The following is a 19,218-nucleotide window of genomic DNA, read 5'->3' as shown; positions in this document are numbered from 1 at the left end:
TCGATCCCGGGACTCCAGGATCATGACCTGAGCCAAAGGCAGTCGCTTAACCAACTGAGCCACCCAGGCGCCCCCCAGAATTTTCAAATTAGATTTTAAAGGCATTCCTTCACTGATATAATTAGCTGAGGTAACTTATATGACATTTATCATAAAGCTACAAAGTTACTTTTTCTTTTTTAAGTAATGATTTATGTGGTCATTTTACATTTACACCTTTGGTAAACTAATTACCAATGATTTTTTTCTTTCGGTGAATTTTTGTATGTTTTGTTTTTTAATCTCAGGAAACTGGACAATGACAGTTTGAGTGGATTTTGAAAAATGTCTGAAGGTTAGCGGGCAGCATCTATCTTCTGCCTTTCCCCACTCTTTACAAAAGAATAAATGGGATGTTTGAGAAGAGAGCTATATTAAAAGAAGAGTGTTGCAAATGGCTTCAGAATCTGTGAATGCAAAACAAGCTAGGAATCACTGCACAAAGGGGAAAAGGCAGCAGCAGCAAATAAAGAATAGGTCTTCAATTAGTGATGGTGATGGAGAAGACTCCTTTATCTTTGAAGCAAATGAAGCTTGGAAAGATTTTCATGGTTCCCTTCTTCGGTTTTATGAAAATGGAGAACTCTGTGATGTCACACTAAAGGTGAGACTCTCTTTTTTTCTTTTTCAACCTCTTTATTGCATTATGAAAAATGAAGGTTTCTAGAACCACACAAGGCAGATTTTTGGTGCCATACTTATTTGTTACAGTCAAGGTGATTTTAGTCTTCATCCTTTTTTATTGAAGGTGAAAGGACATAAGGGAAGGTATATAAAGGGAGGTTAGCATAAGATAAAATTATTGTACTAATTAAATGTTAATATTCATTATTTCTTGGTTAATTTAACTTCTGAGAGTTCTGGAACTTTAAAACGTTAAATAGTTATTAATGAAATTAATAAAGTGCTGTTGACCAGTAAGCTTTTAACTCATGAATTTAGAAATTACTTAGAAAGTTAGGCAGTCTTGGTTATTTATTCAGCTGCACTAGTATTTTAGTGTATGTTCCTATCTGGTAATTTAACTGCTACTTTAAAACAGTTGTCACTTGAGTGAGATTATCTATACCTGATAGTGAAGTAGAATCTATTTAGACTTGGATGAAAATGTGTAGTAAATTTTAAATCTGTGGTCTATAGAATCATGTTATTCTGCAAAAGACAGTTTTAGTAAAATTGGAAGAGTGATAAAGCAGTGTGGAAGAATCCATGTTCTAATTGTTTGTCATTACTTGTTTAAGGTACTTTTTTTACTATTCTTCTATGTCAGTGTAATATGAAAATTTTTTTTGGTGATTCATATGCATTCATGGAGCATTTTCCACATTTGATTTGCCACTTTGAAATGTCTTAAAATTTTGCTTTCTGCTCTTGATCAGGCAAGTTTTTAGAGCTGAGTCATAGGGATTGAAAACCTACTTCAAGAATCAGATCAGAGAACACTCAACAAAAGTCTATAAACTGAAAGCATAAGCTTTGAGTTTCAGGTCCAGAATGTCTGGGACTATAGTATTATATTGTGAATAAACTGTTACTGTTCCCTATGTATTTCCAAGTCCTAAGATATTGAGAAGAAAACCATTAAATAATTCTAGCTCTGTGTGAAATTTAGCCATGTATATATTTTAATGTAGGAACACTTAAGTTTTTTTGTTCTGTATGGTATGTTTAATTTTATGTCATTGTCCTAATTTTCACCCTTGCTGTGAAATTCAGTGACCCACACTGGCTTTGGCAAAAACAAAAACTGTAAAATAGATTATTTTAATTCAGTTATCATTCAACATATCAATGTATGAATGGAAAATAAGTAAAGTATTGATTTTATAAATTTTATAATTGAATTTTAGAATGATTTTTACAACATAGTGCATACAGATTTTCTTAAGTAAAAAATAGGGATATAGCCATTTTAGGGCAAGTGAGAACTAAACTCATAACTTTATTGCATAACATAGGCAATAGATTGAAATAGAAACTCCCACAGAGGGGCGCCTGGGTGGCTCAGATGGTTAGGCGTCTGCCTTCGGCTCGGGTCATGATCCCGGGGTCCTGGGATCGAGCCCCACATCGGGCTCCCTGCTAGGCGGGGAGCCTGCTTCTCCCTCTGCCTCTGCCTCTCTCTCTCTCTCTGACTCTCATGAATAAAATAAATAAAACATTAAAAAAAAAAAAAAAGAAACTCCCACAGAATCAGTGGTTGAAAACTAAAATACTGTGTTTTAAACAGTGACAGAGATCTTTTGGGAATGAGAAACACTTCATTAATTTCAAGGGATTATCATTTTTACTTTTTCAACTATAAAATTAGAGTGATTAGGTTTTTGTGAGGAATAAATGAATTGATACAAGTGAAGTCCTTATGGCAGGCTTGGTATAGAATAGATCACAAATATCCTCTATTTGGATCATTATGTGTACTATTATTGTTGTTCCAAGGGTATCAGATAATTCTGCTATGGTGTATATTTTGTTCCTATTGATTAAAGTATTACAACTTGGGATGCTTGGGTGGCTCAGTCAGTTAAGGGTCTGCCTTTGGCTTAGGTCATGATCCCAGAGTCCTGGGATTGAGTCCCGCATCGGGCTCCCTGCTCAGTGGGGAGCCTGCTTCTTCCTCTGCCCACCGCTCCCCCTGCTTGTGCTCTTTTTCTCTCTGACAAATAAATAAATAAAATCTTTAAAAAGTATTACAACTTAATCTTTTAACAGGTCTGTTACTGGATTGTTTCTTAACTCTAATTCAACATTTCTTCACCTGTCAGAATTTAACTGTCATAGAACAACTAAGTCAAATAGGGTTATGGATAATTTATGATGCTCTGTTCAACATAAACTTCTTTTTATATTCATATAACTTTTAGGATCTTTAAAGTCATCTCCATTCTTTTATTAGTATGTTTCCTTTGACCATTATTGCTTTTAGGACACACATTTTATTTTATTTTCTTTATTGTAAAGATTTTATTTATTTGACAGAGACCCAGCGAGAGAGGGAACACAAGCGGGGAGTGGGAGAGGGAGAAGCAGGCCTCTCGCAGAGCAGGGAGCCCGATGCGGGGCTCAATCCCAGGATCCTGGGATCATGACCTGAGCTGAAGGCAGACACTTAACGACTGAGCCACCCAGGTGCCCTGAGACACACATTTTAGAAAGATCATTGAGCTGGCTCAGTCAGTGGAGTATGTGACCCCTGATCTCGGGGTTGTAAATTTGAGCCCTACATTGGGTATAGAGATTACTCAAAAATAAAATCTTTAGGGGCGCCTGGGTGACTCCGTCGGTTAAGCATCTGCCTTTGGTTCAGGACATGATCCTGGAGTGCTGGGATTGAGCCCTGCTTTGGGCTCCCTGCTCAGCGGGGAGTCTGCTTCTCCCTCTGCCCTTACCCCCACTTGTGCTCTCTCTCTCTCTCAAATAAATAAATAAAATCTTTAAAAAAATAAAATCTTTTTTAAAAAAAGGCAGTTATCCAGATTTTATTTGTATGTAAGGTCATTAGCTGATTTTTAAATTCCAAAATGAGCACCTATATTAGAAATAACAAATTTATTTAGCATATATTTACTAAGGTCTTACTCTAGTACATGGAGAGTATAAATAAACTTGAAATTTGAATAATATTCTTTTCTTGCCTTGAAGGCATTTGAAATTTAGCCAGAGATAGGCACAAACACAGTGAATGATAGTACAATTTAGTGATTATCATTTTTGTGTTATTTTTATGGTAGCAAAGGAGAGGATTTATTTATTTTTTTTTAAAGATTTTATTTATTTATTTGAGAGAGTGAGAATGAGAGAGAGAGAGTACATGAGAGGGAAGAGGGTCAGAGGGAGAAGCAGACTCCCCGCCGAGCAGGGAGCCCGATGTGGGACTCGATCCCGGGACTCCAGGATCATGACCTGAACCGAAGGCAGTCGCTTAACCAACTGAGCCACCCAGGCGCCCCAAGGAGAGGATTTATGAATTATGCCTGAGAGGTGATTGGAAAGGCTTCACATAAGAGATTATTATCTAGAGGTCATTCCAGGGAGAGGTAAAACTTGTTTATATATTATTTTGTTTATTAATGAAAACATTTTGAACAGTATATCCAGTAGCAGGTCTAAAATTATGTATGGGGCAAGCTTCTTAAGGGCAACAATTTGGTTGGATAAAGGATGGGGAAATTTGTCTTGCAGAGGTATTGCATGGCACTCATAATGCTTAAATTATATGTTATAGATCAAAAGGAGTAACAATACAAAGATGCTTATACTCATGCTTTATGTAGTTTGACGAAATGTAATTCTTATTAAAGATTATAGTTAATTTTACTTAAAGAGGTTAACAGATTATTAGAGGAGGGAAACCTCCCACATCACCTGTTGATGCTGCCACTGAATATGTTTTATTCATATCTTTTGGCTTCTTTTTTTTTTGAAGGTACATGTTTCTGTAATTTTTTAAACAAATATTTATAGAATTCTAATAAATACTTTCAAGACTAAGTGTCATAATTTTTTGGTGTCAGACTTCTAAATGACCAGATATGAATAAGTCCTCCAAAAGATTTCAGGGAAACAAAATATATGAACTACATTATACTAGCATACTTCCAAGAGGTAGAAATGATAAAATTATTAGCCTTATAAATGTAACAGATAACTCCTGACTGGAAGGCAGACAGATCTAATAAAAGAAAAATGATAAAGGAGGAGGTGATTTTATATTTAACACTTAAGCATTCTATGTTAAACAGTAATAAATGATCACTTTTACTTTCTGACGTTCAAGTAATAAATTGATATTTTGATTTTTTCATGTTCAGAAAAGGAGCTATTTAAATATTTATATTTGTCCATCCTTGTTTATTCGATCTCTAAAATGTTATCCATTGTTTCCATTATGCAGGTTTTTAAAAAGATTTTATTTATTTGTCAGAGAGAGAGAGAGAGAGAGAGAGCGCAAGCATGCCCAAGCGGGGGGGGGGGGGGGTGGCAGGCCGAGGGAGAAGCAGGCTCCCTACTGAGCAAGAATCCTGATGTGGGACTCGATTCCAGGACCCTGGGATCATGACCTGAGCTAAAGGCTTAACTGACTGAGCCACCCAGTTGTCCCTCATTTCTAAATTTATTTTTTTTTTAAAGATTTTATTTATTTGAGAGAGCAAGAGAGAGAGAGAGAGAGGGAGAGAGCACAAGCAGGGGGAGAAGCAGGCAGAGGGAGAAGCAGACTCCCCACTGAGCAGGAAGCCCAATGCGGGGCTTGATTCCAGCACCCTGGGATCATGACCTGGGCCGAAGGCAGACGCTTAACCGACTAAGCCACCCAGGCATCCCTCATTTCTAAATTTCTGATGAAGTGTTCTTTCATTCCTAAATTTCTGATGAAATGTTTTTGGTAATTGATAATTATTTTTATGTACCAGAGCAGAAGAATATAGAAATAAAGTTTCAGTAATATAATGAGACTATATAATGTCAAAGGAGAATCAATGCATAAAAAGCCAAATATTTTGATGTTGCTATTTCATACACATGGCTCAAAGACCTTTTTAAAATTAATATGGGTCTTTATTCTAAAAGCGCACATAGGGGGTGTGATTGTGTGTGTATTAAATATTCAAATTTTAGTTTATTTGAATCAAAAGAGTTATTGCAAGACAAAGCCTCATGAACAATATGAAAATAGTTTGTGGTCCATCGATTTATACAGCTTGGATAAGAAAGCAGTGTTAAAATAATGTTTAACTGGAAATTGTAGAATTCTGTTTTTTGTAATGGCAAGTTGTTGAAGCAGATTTATGTCATGTGAGATTTACAGATATTTACATAGAAATGAAATCTCAATGGTGGCGTATGCAGATATTCTTTTTTTTTTTTTTTTTAAGATTTTGTTTATTTATTTAACAGAGAGAGACACAGCAAGAGAGAACACAAGCAGGGAAAGTGGGAGAGGGAGAAGCAGGCTTCCCGCAGAGCAGAGAGCCCGATGCGGGGCTCAATCCCAGGACCCTGGGATCATGACCTGAGCCGAAGGCAGACACTTAACGACTGAGCCACCCAGGCGCCACCAGCATATGCAGATATTCTTAAAAAAAGGATATTTTTAGCCTGTTTTTAAAATGTTTAATATCAGGTTTCAGATCCCATTTTAGGACTGAAGTGAATTTGAAAACATGCCAAGCTTTCTGCTTTAGTCTAGGTTACACCTTGAATCTCAGTAGAATCTAAATCCTGCCTTGTGAATTCTTTTAGAAAATTAAATATAGTATAACTAACAGAAATGATTATCCTGTATTTGTTGAAGGGATATTCATTTTTCTTCCACGTTAGTGAAAAAAGGTCAGGGAGGAACATTTATAAACAAAAGCCTTTATACATTGTAATACTCCTCAGGCCTTTTTCTTTAGAAGTTCACATTTTAAAATTCATTCCCAAATAATGAGACACAACTATAAGTGTATTATACAGTCAAACTGCTACAGGCAAACAGGAAAATTTATAAAACACTATCCTATTACTTGTACTTAATGATTATTTAACATAAAGTGCTTGGAAAACTGGATACTCAGTACCAGAAACTTCCAGATGGAAATAAAGATGTAAGTGTAAAACAGTAAAGTCATAAAAATACTGGAATACCTGAAGTTAACATTTATGGACTATTAGAATGATTCCAATTTTAAGCATAACATCTAAGGCAGAAATAATAAAGACAAAGATCGATTTGATTGTGTAAAAATCTATAGGGGGTGAATAAAAAAAAGTACATCATAAAAGAGAAAAGCTTGAAATATGACAAACGACTCACACTCTAAATGTATGAGGAGTTCTTACAAATACATATGAAAAAAGTCACATAGGAAAAAGTTCATAGAAGAGATAAAAATAGCCCCAAATTAATGAATGATTCAATGATATATTAGTAAAAGATAAAACAGTGGGATAATATTTCATTCATCAAATTGACATATTTTTTAATAAGTTAGCAGTCAAAATATGGCACAGATATTGTAGGTAGATCAGAAATAGACAATTTAGCAGTGTAAATCCAAACTGCACCTATACTTTGAAATACCATTTCTACTTTTAGGAATTTATCTGTAGGAAATAATGGAGTGTGAACAGATTTAGTGAGCAAAGTTTACTGTGTCAATAACAACAGCAAACTATTGACAGTAGTGTAATTTTTCAACAAATAAGGTAAGATTTCAGTGTTTTTATTATTTCAAAATAATTTAAGAAATGAAAAAACTTTAGTTAAGCTCTTAGTAAATACTACTAACTAATGGTTTATTCTGTGCTTCAATGTTCTCACTGATAAATAGTGGATCATAATAGTACCTACTTATAGGGGCATTGGGACAATTGAGTTAATATGTGAAAAGCACTTAGAATAGTGCTTGACATGGTGACTGTAATTAATACTGTGTTGTATATTTAGAAGTTGCTAAGAGAAGAGATCTTTTTTTTTTTAAAGATTTTATTTATTTGACAGAGGGAGACACAGCGAGAGAGGGAACACAGCAGGGAGAGTGGGAGGGGGAGAAGCAGGCTTCCTGCAGAGCAGGGAGCCCGATGTGGGGCTCGATCCCAGGACCTGGGATCATGACCCGAGCTGAAGGCAGACGCTTAACGACTGAGCCACCCAGGCGCCCGAGAAGAGATCTTTTTTTTTAAAAAAGAGATTTATTTATTTGAGAGAGCATGCATACCTCAGCACGGGTTGGGGAGAGGGGCAGAGGGAGAGAAGCCCAAGCAGACTCCTCACTGAGTGTGGAGCCCAGCGCGGGGCTCAGCACTCTCATGACCCGTTAGAGATTATGACTTGAGCAGAAACCGAGAGACAGATGCCCAACCAACTGAGCCACCCAGGTGCCCCTAAGAGAAGAGATCTTAAAAAGCTCTTATCACAAGGAAAGAAAAAATTGTAATTATGTGAGGTGTTAGTTAATAAACACTGTGGTAATCATTTCATGATATATACATATATGAAATCACTACGTTGTATAACTTAAACTTACAAAATGTCATGTCAATTATATCAATAAGACTGGAAAAAAAATTTTTCTTAGAAAGGGACTCACAGACCTAAAACAAAAATAGTGCCCAACTAGTGCTAGATGATGTGTGTTGCTCTTCTCATTTATTCACAGAATACTCCTGAAATTTGAGATAATATAGAAAATCATAGTTTATGATTTTACTATATATACATTATAGACAATATATAGACGATAAGTGGCTTATTTGGAAGAAGAAAATTGCAGCTGGCCTAGATTAAAATAAGTGACCAAAGGATTGCATTGTTAAAACAAATACACTAAATCCGCGTGGGTTTTTGTCCCTGCTACCCATATGCTCAATGCTGATCTAAAACTGATATTTATGTGTAACTGAGTCTTCTTTTGTTTCTTTGCTTTGAACAGGTTGGCTCAAAGCTAATCTCTTGTCACAAACTAGTATTGGCTTGTGTTATCCCCTACTTCAGAGCCATGTTTCTCTCTGAAATGGCTGAAGCCAAGCAAACACTGATTGAGATCAGAGATTTTGATGGTGATGCAATAGAGGACTTGGTAAAATTTGTCTATTCTTCACGGCTCACTTTGACTGTTGACAATGTCCAACCTCTCTTATATGCAGCCTGTATTCTACAGGTTGAACTGGTGGCTAGAGCTTGTTGTGAATACATGAAGTTACATTTTCATCCCTCCAACTGCCTGGCAGTGAGAGCCTTTGCTGAAAGTCACAACCGAATAGACTTAATGGACATGGCGGATCAGTACGCCTGTGAGCATTTTACTGAAGTAGTGGAGTGTGAAGACTTTGTAAGTGTGTCACCCCAACATCTCCATAAGCTTTTGTCCTCCAGTGATTTAAATATTGAGAATGAAAAGCAGGTCTATAGTGCAGCCATCAAGTGGCTTCTTGCCAATCCTCAGCATCATTCCAAATGGTTGGATGAAACACTTGCACAGGTAGGGGGCTGAAATAAGATTGTGTATAGAAATGAAGTGATATGGAAGCAAATTACATTGTTTCATTGATCGTGAAACGTAGATTATCCAAAGGAATATAGAAATCTTTGTGTAATACAATGTGAAAATGGCTTTCTCTTTACTTTCCTATTTATTCACTATGCTATTTAAGGATAAGTCTGAATTTGTTACATTTAATTAGAAATATAATTCTTTGCTTTTTAACCTGAATGTTGAAAATAGCCCTTTGAAATTGTAGTAATAAATATTTTATTTATGCTGATAGAAGCTGGTTCTGAGGAAACAAGCTCTAAGTATTGTTTTATAGTGAAGTTTCTGAATTGTAGTGAATTACTTTGCTAGCTGGAAAGAACCACAAAATGTAACTTTCCATTTTCTTTCCTCACCACAGTTTCACTTCTGTAACCTCAGAAACATGGCTTTTTTCTTACTTACTTACTTATTTATTTACTTATTTACTTACAGTCAACAGGGTAACCTGGGTCGGGAGATAATAAATGGGCCTTAGAATTACTTTGAAAACAAGTTTGTCAACAGAAACAAAAAGTTTCATTATCTTGCAGCTATCTTATTTGTGTGTATGCATATGTACTTTTAACTCAAAATCATATTACCTGGTTTGATCATCCCCTTAATCCACTAGAAAATCAGTGCATCTTTAAGGGAAGAAAGGTGAGTGCCTCTACTTGAAGTAGGAATGCATCCCTGATTTAATATATAAACTTCCAAGGTGATTGATTTGGAGAAAACAACACTGATTTAATATTATGAATGTTTCTGTGTTCAAGTAATGAAATCCCATTTCCATTTGTTCAGTCTTAGCTTTAAAAGGCAAAAGAACAAAACATGGCAATTTTGTTTTGATTGTGCCTTTTCTCTACCAGCAGTGGGGCCTTTTGATTATGACACTACCATTTTTGGAAGTAAGAAACTTGAATGAATACAATTGAATTATTTTATCCAGTCTACTTAAATCTGTATTTAAAGGGGGGAGGATGCATTTAACATATAATCTGATTTCATTAGTGTAGACCATACTAGAAATCATTTTAGAACTTGGCTCATTGAACTTCCTTCACATGTTAGAAAGGCTTTGTGTAGTAAATGAGTTTTAAAAAGACAACATAAAATACTACAAAGTAGAGCATAAACTATCTGATTACAACTTAAATTTTACATCTGCAACTATTCATGATCTTAGGTTCGTTTGCCGCTGTTGCCAGTTGATTTTCTTATGGGTGTTGTGGCAAAAGAACAGATTGTCAAGCAAAATCTAAAATGTAGAGATTTATTGGATGAAGCAAGAAATTACCATCTTCACTTGAGTAGCAGAGCAGTACCTGACTTTGAATACTCCATTCGGACTACCCCAAGGAAGCAAACTGCTGGTAATTAAATTACTCATTTTATCATCTCTACTGAAGGATTGTATTCCCAAACTTAATTGTAAGATGATTAGTATCTGATTGTCTTAAAGTAGTAATTGGCAAGTTTGGTTATATAATGTGAATTCTTACTGGACATGATTCAGGTAGTTTTGCCAATAAGCCAGTTTTTTTTTTTAAAAGATTTTATTTATTTATCTGACAGAACACAAGTAGGCAGAGAGACAGGCAGAGGGGGAGGGAGAAGCAGGCTCTCTGCTGAGCAGGGAGCCCGACATGGGGCTCTATCCCAGGACCCTGGGATCTTGACCTGAGCCGAAGGCAGACACTTAATGGCTGAACCACCCAGGCGCTGTAATAAGCCAATTTTTTAAAAAGCCATAAGTCCTATGTACTTTGAAGAGCCTGCTGAAATCTTTTTTTTTTTTTTGAAGTTTTCTTGATGCTTCTAGCAGAGTTCATTCCTCTGTCATTTGTACTTTTAGAATACTTTGCACTTGTTTTATTTTACTGTGTTGCATTGAAGTTTATTTATTTGACATGTTTTGAGCTCTTCAAAGACAGGTAAATATCTTATTCAGGTTTATATCTCTAGTGTCAAGGATGGAACTTGACACATATTTTGTGTTTAAATATTACTAGTTTTTGTGTTTTATCAAAAGAAAGGCACTAAATGGGGCCTCTAGCTGACTCAGTTGGAAGAGCAATGTCACTCTTGATCTTGGGGTCATGAGCTTAGCCCCACGTTGGGTGTACAGATTACAAAAAAAAAAAAATTAAAAAACAAACTTGAAAGTCACTAAATACATTTAAAATTTGTGTAATAGATTGTTAGACTCTTAGAATCTAAAGGTCTAATATTTAAGGAGGCATGCAATTTTACCTTGATTTGCCACAATTTTCAGACTATATTTTCCTACTTGGTTCATGTTCACTTATGTTCCTTTTTACAAGTATAAAAAATATATTTGAGGGATGATGGAAGATAAATGAAAGTCCAGGAATTCAGGAAGCAGTATTCTGAACAGAGAGTTTGTCTGCATTTGTTGCTACCCAGTATAGTTATCAAATAAAGAGATCTGTGGAACAGCCTAAAAATAACAACAAAGGGCAGTACTTGATTATGAATAGTGGGATTTTATCTAGGTAAAGAAAATATGACTGCCATATATGTACCTATGAAGAAGTCGTTCTTCTAAATACAGTTGACTCTGGAACAACATGGGTTTGAACTACATGCATGGGTCCACTTGTATGTACATTTTTTACAGCACTATAAATATCTTTTCTCTTTCTTCTTATTTTTTTAATCTTAAGCAGGCTCTACGCCCAGCATGGAGCCTAGTGAGGGGCTTGAACTCACAACCCTAAGATCAAGACCTGAGCTGAGGTCAAGAGTCAGATGTTTAACTGACTGAGGCAACCAGGTGCCCCTCTTATGATTTTTTTAAATAACATTTTCTTTTCTCTAGCTTACTCTATTGTAAGAATATAGTATATAATACATACACAAAATATGTGTTAACCGACTGTTCATGTTACCAGTAAGACTTCCAGTCAGCAGTAGATTATTAGGAGTTAAGTTTTGGGGGAGTCAAAAGTGTATGCAGATTTTCAACTACACAGGAAGTTGGCATCCATAAGTCCTGGGTTGTTCAAGTGTCAAATATAGTTTAACATGGAAAGGACTGCTTATTCTCCTCTTTTTATAGGTTGCTGTCAAGAATTAAATTTTTTGAAGTGTAGGGCTTTTTTAAGTTGTGAAACCTGTTTCAGGAAGTCACGGTATTTAATTAAATTCCTCTTTAAGTTTTAAATTTAAACAACATCTTGGTAGCCTGAATTATATGCATATAGTAGGCATATCGTAGACCCTTGTATACATGATCTCTCACATGATTGCAGGAACTTAATGAGTAGGTTTTAGTGTAGGATTCAATACTTACTGTGAGATAGATGGTGTTACTCCATTTTATGGATGAAGAGACTAAGACTCAGAGAGGGTTAAAAATATGCCCAAGGCCACACAGAGAAATAGCATAAAAAGTATGTATATCCTGATCTTTTTGTTTCATTTTTAGCTTTTTTTCCCTTCATTCCATGTTCCTTGGTGAACTGTATAACTGAAATACTAGTTTCTACTGAAAATCTATTTAATCATTGAGATTACATTCTGGGATTATAATTCCAGCTGTGCCATTAAATATTACAATTTGGGACAGATTTTGTAATCTCTGAAGGCCTGTTTATTTATAAACGATTTTGATTTAAATGATCTTTAAAGCCTTTTCCAACTTTAAATTTCTTTGACTTAAAGTATTGACTTGGAAAATCAAGGATTGAGTTGGAAAAGATGACACAAGCAATTCTGTACATTTTTTAATACAGTCATTCAGCAAATATTTATTTAGTACCTACCACATGCCAGGTTCTGGGGTAGGCATTAGAAATGCAGATACACATAGAATATAGCCAGTCCTATTTTGAGAGAACTTGCAGTCCAATATAGGGAGATAGACATGTGAATAAATAAATGCAATGAAGTGGTAAAGGGAAGTTGATACAAGTATAGTGGGGAACACAAAAGAGTGGTTGTTTTTACCTTGGAAGGGTCAGAAAAGGTTTTATAGAGAAAGTAAACCTCAGTCTTAGTTTTGAATAATAAACAGATGTTTTTCTAGGTGCCAGTTAAGGAAAGGGGTATTCAGTTCATTTTTCATCTGTTGAATGCCTAGTACATGCCAGGCACTGTGCTAGCCCTGATTAGTACAAAATGCTTAACATACAGTCCTAACCTATCTTAGACTCTGGAGACAGATATCAGCATAATGGATCATTTCTGTACTGTGTTAAGTGAATGATAGTTACCAAAAATTGGCTTTGGAACATCGAGGATGAGCCCTGTATGCGTGTTGTGGGAACATGAAGTTTGAGAGAAAGGGAGGGAGAAGATCAGATTAGACAGTGCAAGGCCTTTATGCTGTGCTGGGTTTTATCCTGTAGGGCAGTGGTTCTCAAAGTATAAAAGAAGTGGTGGCCCCTGGCCCAGAGGCATAAGCATTCACTTGGGAACTTGTTAGAAATATAAATTCTTGGATCTACCCCACGCGGACTGATTCAGAAACTCTGGAGGTCAGGACCATCAGTCTGTGGTTTATGCCTTCCAGGTGATTGTTGAACCACACTGGAGGTTTTTTTTGGTTTTTTTAGATTGCAGTGAAATATGTATAATATAAAAATTGTCATTTTAACCATTTTTAACTCTACAATTTAGTGGCATTGGCTAAAGTTTTTAAAAACTACTGATTTAGGTAATAGAAAGCTGTTAAAAGAGCCTTTTAATTAGTTTACTCTGTTGAAGGTCTGAAAGCAAAAAGATTACTAAGTGATAAGAAAGGACAGGATTTTGCAGTAGTTGGGTAATAGCAGATGAGGGCCTGAACTAAAGCAGTGGAATTGTGAGGGAGAGGAAGGGCAGGGCCCCTCGGGGAAGGAAGAGGTTTCAGGTAGGTGAGGAAGGGTGATCCTTTTGAATAAACTGGATTTGAGGTGCCTGTGGGACATCAAGTGGAAATGTGGCTTAGATACGTAGCTTGGAAGGCATTATGATACAGATGGAATTTAAAATTAAGGAATGTACTTTTCCTGTGTGAACGTATGAAGTATGTGAGAAGTATGCAAAGGATGAAACATGGGAAACATAGGAAAGAGAAATTATTGGAGACAAAAGACTTCCATAATACTTCAGTATTATGGAAATCAAGAGAGTTAAGGAGTTTCCCAAAACGCAGGGTGATCAACATATTGAGTGGTGCATTTGTAAGAAATTAACTTAAGGGGCACCTGGGTGGCTCAGTTATTAAGCATCTGCCTTCGGCTCAGGTCATGATCCTGGGGTCCTGGGATAGAGGCCGGATCAGGTTCCCTGCTCAGCGGGGAGCCTACCTCTCCCTCTCCATCTGCCTCTCCCCCAGCTCATGCTCTCTCGTGCTCTCACGCTCTCTCTCTCAAATATAAATAAATAAAATCTTAAAAAAAAATTAAGAGTTAATTGGATATAGTTATGACCTTAGCAAGAGCAGTTTTACAGAGTGGGTGAAAATCTAAACCATACTATAATGGGATGTTAGCAAACAGAGATAGCTGATGTATCCTATTCTTTGAGGAATTCAAATAAGGGGGAAAAATTAGATTTTTAGTAACATAATGACATTGAAGTTATCCAAATAACTCATTTTTTTAGCAGTTCATCAAAATTTTGACTTTCTAAGTATTTTTTCCACACTAATTAAAAAAATTTAGGGAGCTATAATTTTGATCTGTATTTTCTGGCTTTACCTTTAGGCGTGCTGTTTTGTGTAGGTGGTAGAGGTGGATCTGGTGACCCCTTTCGCAGTATTGAATGCTATTCTATAAACAAAAACAGTTGGTTTTTTGGGCCAGAAATGAATAGTCGAAGGCGGCACGTGGGTGTAATCTCTGTGGAAGGTGGGTCCATTATTGTCTTAAGTCATAGCACATGATGATAACATTCTTTTAAAATATTTAAATGAGAATTTCTTTCTGTAAGAAAATTGCTAAATTATAAAATGTTTCACTATATCAGTAAAATATTTGTGTGGTGATTTTTTATTTACTTGCCTTATGCCCATAGATGCTCAATGAATAATCTCTTGCATGTAGGTGCTTGTTGGGAGAGGAGTATTAGGGGAAAGGGAGTTAAAATAAAGAGTTAAACTCTTCTGAGTTATATTTGTAAAATAATCAAACTACAAAAAGTGTCTATTGAACTTAATAAATATATATCAGCTTTTTTCTATACCTAATTATTGAAATGAGAGGTTTTTTTACTGGTTACTGAAAATGAAATAATTACAGAACCATGGGTAAATTGTTAGGGGACTTTAAAAAAATACCTTTTTTTTTCTGATTATAGAAGTGTAAATTCTTTTTGGGAAAATATGAAAACATTCTAATAAAAATAGTCACAGTTGACATTCTTGTATGTAACCTTTAAAATTGTTTATTGTATGTGTATTTTTAATAACTTCATTTAGAAAGTTTGATCATACTGGATTGAATTTTATTTTTCTTCATATAACATGGAGCATTTTTTAATTTTATTAAACATTCTTTGACAGCATTATTAGTGATTTCATCTACTTAGTAATAAAAAGTTGGGAAACCAAAGTAGGGATAGTGTTTGAGCATTTAAATAACTTCATATCTAACAGCATGTTCCTGGCATTTTATTAAGTAGAAGCTTATGATTATTTTCATTTGACTATTTAAGTGACATTATTCATGATGTTGAACAGAAGAATATTTGTTGAAAATTATGCTATTCTAATTATATTTTGATCTTATGTATATGTTATATACATAAATATCAATTTACTTAAGTTGGAATCATGAACATGCTTCTCTGTTTGACAGGTAAAGTGTATGCAGTAGGTGGACATGATGGAAATGAACATTTAGGTAGCATGGAGATGTTTGATCCTCTCACTAATAAATGGATGATGAAGGCATCAATGAACACAAAGAGGTGAATCAGCATGGAAATTTTTTTGATTTGTTGATGGAAAATAAAGCTTCCAATAATTGAAGGGGCCAATTTTCTACTTTTTACATTTTTAGAAACTTTAAATACTGTCTTAAACACATTTTGTTAAATTTAGCATCCAATGTGATGCTTTGTTATAACTTTTTATGCTTTCTTTCTTGAGAATATATTTTATATTTTTTTATGTTTTAGAATATGGTAATGATTAACATAGTTTCCACCTAAACCTGAACATTGATTTTTTTTTTTTTTTACTTTAACTCTGAAATAATTTTAGATTTAAGGAAAGTTGCAAAAATAGTAGAGTTCCTATTTACCAGTGATTCTTAGCAAAAGATGATTTTACTTCCTCTGTGGAATACTTGGCAATATCTGGAGACGTTTTTTGGTTGTCACAATTTGGGGGTGGGGATGTTGGGGGAGGGCTGCTGGCACCTAGTTGGGAGAGGCCATGGATGCTACTAAAAATCCTATAATGCACAAGAAAGCCCCCCCACAGCAGAGAATTTTCCCTGCCCCAAATATCAGTAGTGGTGAGATAGAGAAATCCTGCTGCATACTCTATCCAGCTCCCATAATGTTGACATCTTACACCATCATAGTAAAATTATTGAAACCAGGAAACTAACATTAATACAATGGTATTAATTAATATAGATCTTATTCAACTTTTGCGAGTTTTTCTACATATTCCTATGCTTTGAATTTTTTTTGGTCTCTTTATATTGCCTATTAATCTAATACAGTGTGAATAGTAGCAGAGATGGTAGTTATTTTTGTCTTATTTCTGATCTTAGTGGAAATGTCTCTAATGTTTCCCTATTAAGTGAGATACTGCCTTTAGGACTAAGGCATAGGTATTTTAAGATACTAAAAAAATATCCCTCAGGGCGCCTGGGTGGCTCAGTCGGTTAAGGATCTGCCTTCAGCTCAGGTCATGATGAGCTAGCTGTGCTCATCACAAGTGTCCTTAATAGCCATCACCCAAGATAAGTGTACTCTTAATCTCCTTCATCGGTTTCACCCATTCCCCACCCATCTCCCCTGTTCTCTATATTTAAGTCTGTTTTTTGGGTTTATCTCTTCTTCCTTCCCCTTTATTTCTTAAATTCCACATATGAGTGAAATCATATGGTATTTGTCTTTATCTGACTTATTTTGCTTAACATTATACTCTGTAGCTCCATCCATGTGTTGCAAATGGCAAGATTTCATTCTTTTTTTGTGGCTGAGTAACATTCCATTGTGTGTGTGCGTGTGTGTGCGTGTGTGTATACACACATATATATACACCACATTTTCTTTATCCATTTCTCTGTCAGTGGATACTTGGGATGCTTCCATAGTTTGGCTATTGTAAATAATGCTGCAGTGAACATAGGGGTGCCTATACCCCTTTGAATTAGTGTTTTCATATTCTTTGGGTAAATACCCAGTAGTGTTATCTTAGGGTAGTTCCATTTTTAATTTTTTGAGGAACTTCCATGCTGTGTTCACAGTGGCTACACGTGTTTGCATTCCCACTAACAATGCACAAGGGTTCCCTTTTCTCCACATCCTTACCAACAGCGTTGTTTCTTGTGTTTTTGATTTTAGCCATTCTGAGAGATGTCAGGTAATATCTCATTGTGGTTTTGATTTGCATTTTGATTTCCCTGATGATAAGTGATGTTGAGCATCTTTTCATTTGTTAGCCATCTGGATGTCTTCTTTGGGAAAATGTCTATTCATGTCTTGCTCCCATTTCTTAACTGGATTATTTGGGTTTTGGGTGTTGAGTTTGATAAGTTCTTTATAGACTTTGGATACCAACCCTTTTTTGGGAAGTCATTTGCAAACATCTCCCATTCAGTAGGTTGCCTTTTAGTTTTGTTTATTGTTTCCTTTGCTGTGCCGAAGCTTTTTATTTTGATGTTGTCCCAATAGTTTATTTTTGCTTTTGTTTCCCTTGCCTTAAGAGACATATCTAGAAAGATGTTGCTATAATCAATGTCAGGAAATACTGCCTTTGCTCTCTTCTCGGATTTTTATGGTTTCTGGTCTCACATATAGGTCCTTAATCCACTTTGAGTTTGTTTTTGTGTATGAAAGAAAGTGGTCTAGTTTCATTTTGCATGTTGCTGTCCAGTTTTCCCAACACCATTTGTTGAGGAGACTCTTTTTTCCATTACATATTCTTTGCTCCTTTTACGACGATTAATTGACCATATAATTGTGGGTTTATTTCTAGGCTTTCTGTTCTGTTCCATTGACCTATATTTCTCTTTTTGTGCCAGTACCATACTGTTTTGATTACTACATCTTTGTAATATAACTTGCAGTCTGGAACTATGACACCTCCAGTTTTCTTTTTCTTTTTCAAGATTGCTTTGGCTATTCAGGGTCTTTTGTGATTCCATACAAATTTTAGTGTTGTTTGTTCTAATTCTGTGAAAAATGCTGTTGATATTTTGATAGAGATTACATTAAATCTATAGATTGCTTTGAGTAGGATAGACATTTTAACAATTTGTTCTTATCCATGAGCATGGAATATCTTTCCATTTGTGTTGTCTTGAATTTCTTTCATCATTGCTTTATAGTTTTCAGAGTATAGGTTTTTCACCTCTGGTTAGGTTTATTCCTAGGTATTTTATTCTTTTTTGTGCAGTTGTAAACAAGATAGTTTTCTTAATTTTTTTTTTCTGCTGCTTCATTATTAGTGTATAGACATGCAACAGGGGCTCCTGGGTGGCTCAGTCAGTTAAGTGATTCTTGATTTCAACTCAGGTCATGATCTCATGGGTCTACTTCTGTAGATCTTACATTCTAGAAGGAAAGATACAAATAAAGACATAATTACAAGGGCAATAATTCTTTTTTTAAAAAAAGATTTCATTTATTTGAGAGAGCGAACAAGCATGATCAGGGGGAGGGGCAGTGGGAGAGGGAGAAGCAGACTCCCTGCTGAGCAGGGAGCCTGATGTGGGGCTCCATCCCAGGGCCCTGAGATCATGACCTGAGCTGAAGGCAGATGCTTACCCAACTGAGCCACCCAGGCGCCCCAAGGGCAATAATTCTAAGCATAGGGTTAAGTAAAGGGTGCTTGAGAATGGAAAAAATCTTAAAGAAGTTCCGTTTAAACTAAGATCTGAAGGAATAGAAGAATTTATTCTGGTTAAGTGTTGGTGGATAGAAGGGTGATGGGTGGAAAGAAATGAAGTCTGAAAATCTGGAAGTCAACAAGAGGAGAGGGCATAAAGGA

General features: G+C 35.6%; 1 protein-coding gene across 8 annotated transcripts in view; it reads left to right on the top strand.

Moving 5' to 3' along the window:
• Positions 1 to 19,218, top strand: part of KLHL8 (kelch like family member 8) — a 59,225-nt gene that overhangs the window by 31,704 nt on the left and 8,303 nt on the right. For 4 of the 8 annotated variants that reach the window (XM_025887490.2, XM_025887493.2, XM_025887489.2 and 1 more), the window contains 5 exons: positions 288 to 643; positions 8,454 to 9,002; positions 10,225 to 10,411; positions 14,753 to 14,896; positions 15,845 to 15,956. In XM_025887490.2, the coding sequence (XP_025743275.1) occupies positions 434 to 643; positions 8,454 to 9,002; positions 10,225 to 10,411; positions 14,753 to 14,896; positions 15,845 to 15,956 (1,202 nt within the window). In that variant the 5' untranslated portion in view covers positions 288 to 433. The remainder of the gene's footprint in view (positions 1 to 287; positions 644 to 8,453; positions 9,003 to 10,224; positions 10,412 to 14,752; positions 14,897 to 15,844; positions 15,957 to 19,218) is intronic. The other 4 variants (XM_025887491.2, XM_025887492.2, XM_073891918.1 and 1 more) reach the window with 4 other exon arrangements.

The sequence above is a fragment of the Callorhinus ursinus genome, unplaced genomic scaffold (assembly GCF_003265705.2).
Source record: "Callorhinus ursinus isolate GAN/ISIS: 27379988/994484 unplaced genomic scaffold, GSC_fseal_2.0 scaffold4, whole genome shotgun sequence".
Taxonomy (NCBI): Eukaryota; Metazoa; Chordata; class Mammalia; order Carnivora; family Otariidae; genus Callorhinus; species Callorhinus ursinus.
Note: the sequence above shows the minus strand (reverse complement) of the source record. Positions and strands in the feature narration are given on the sequence as shown.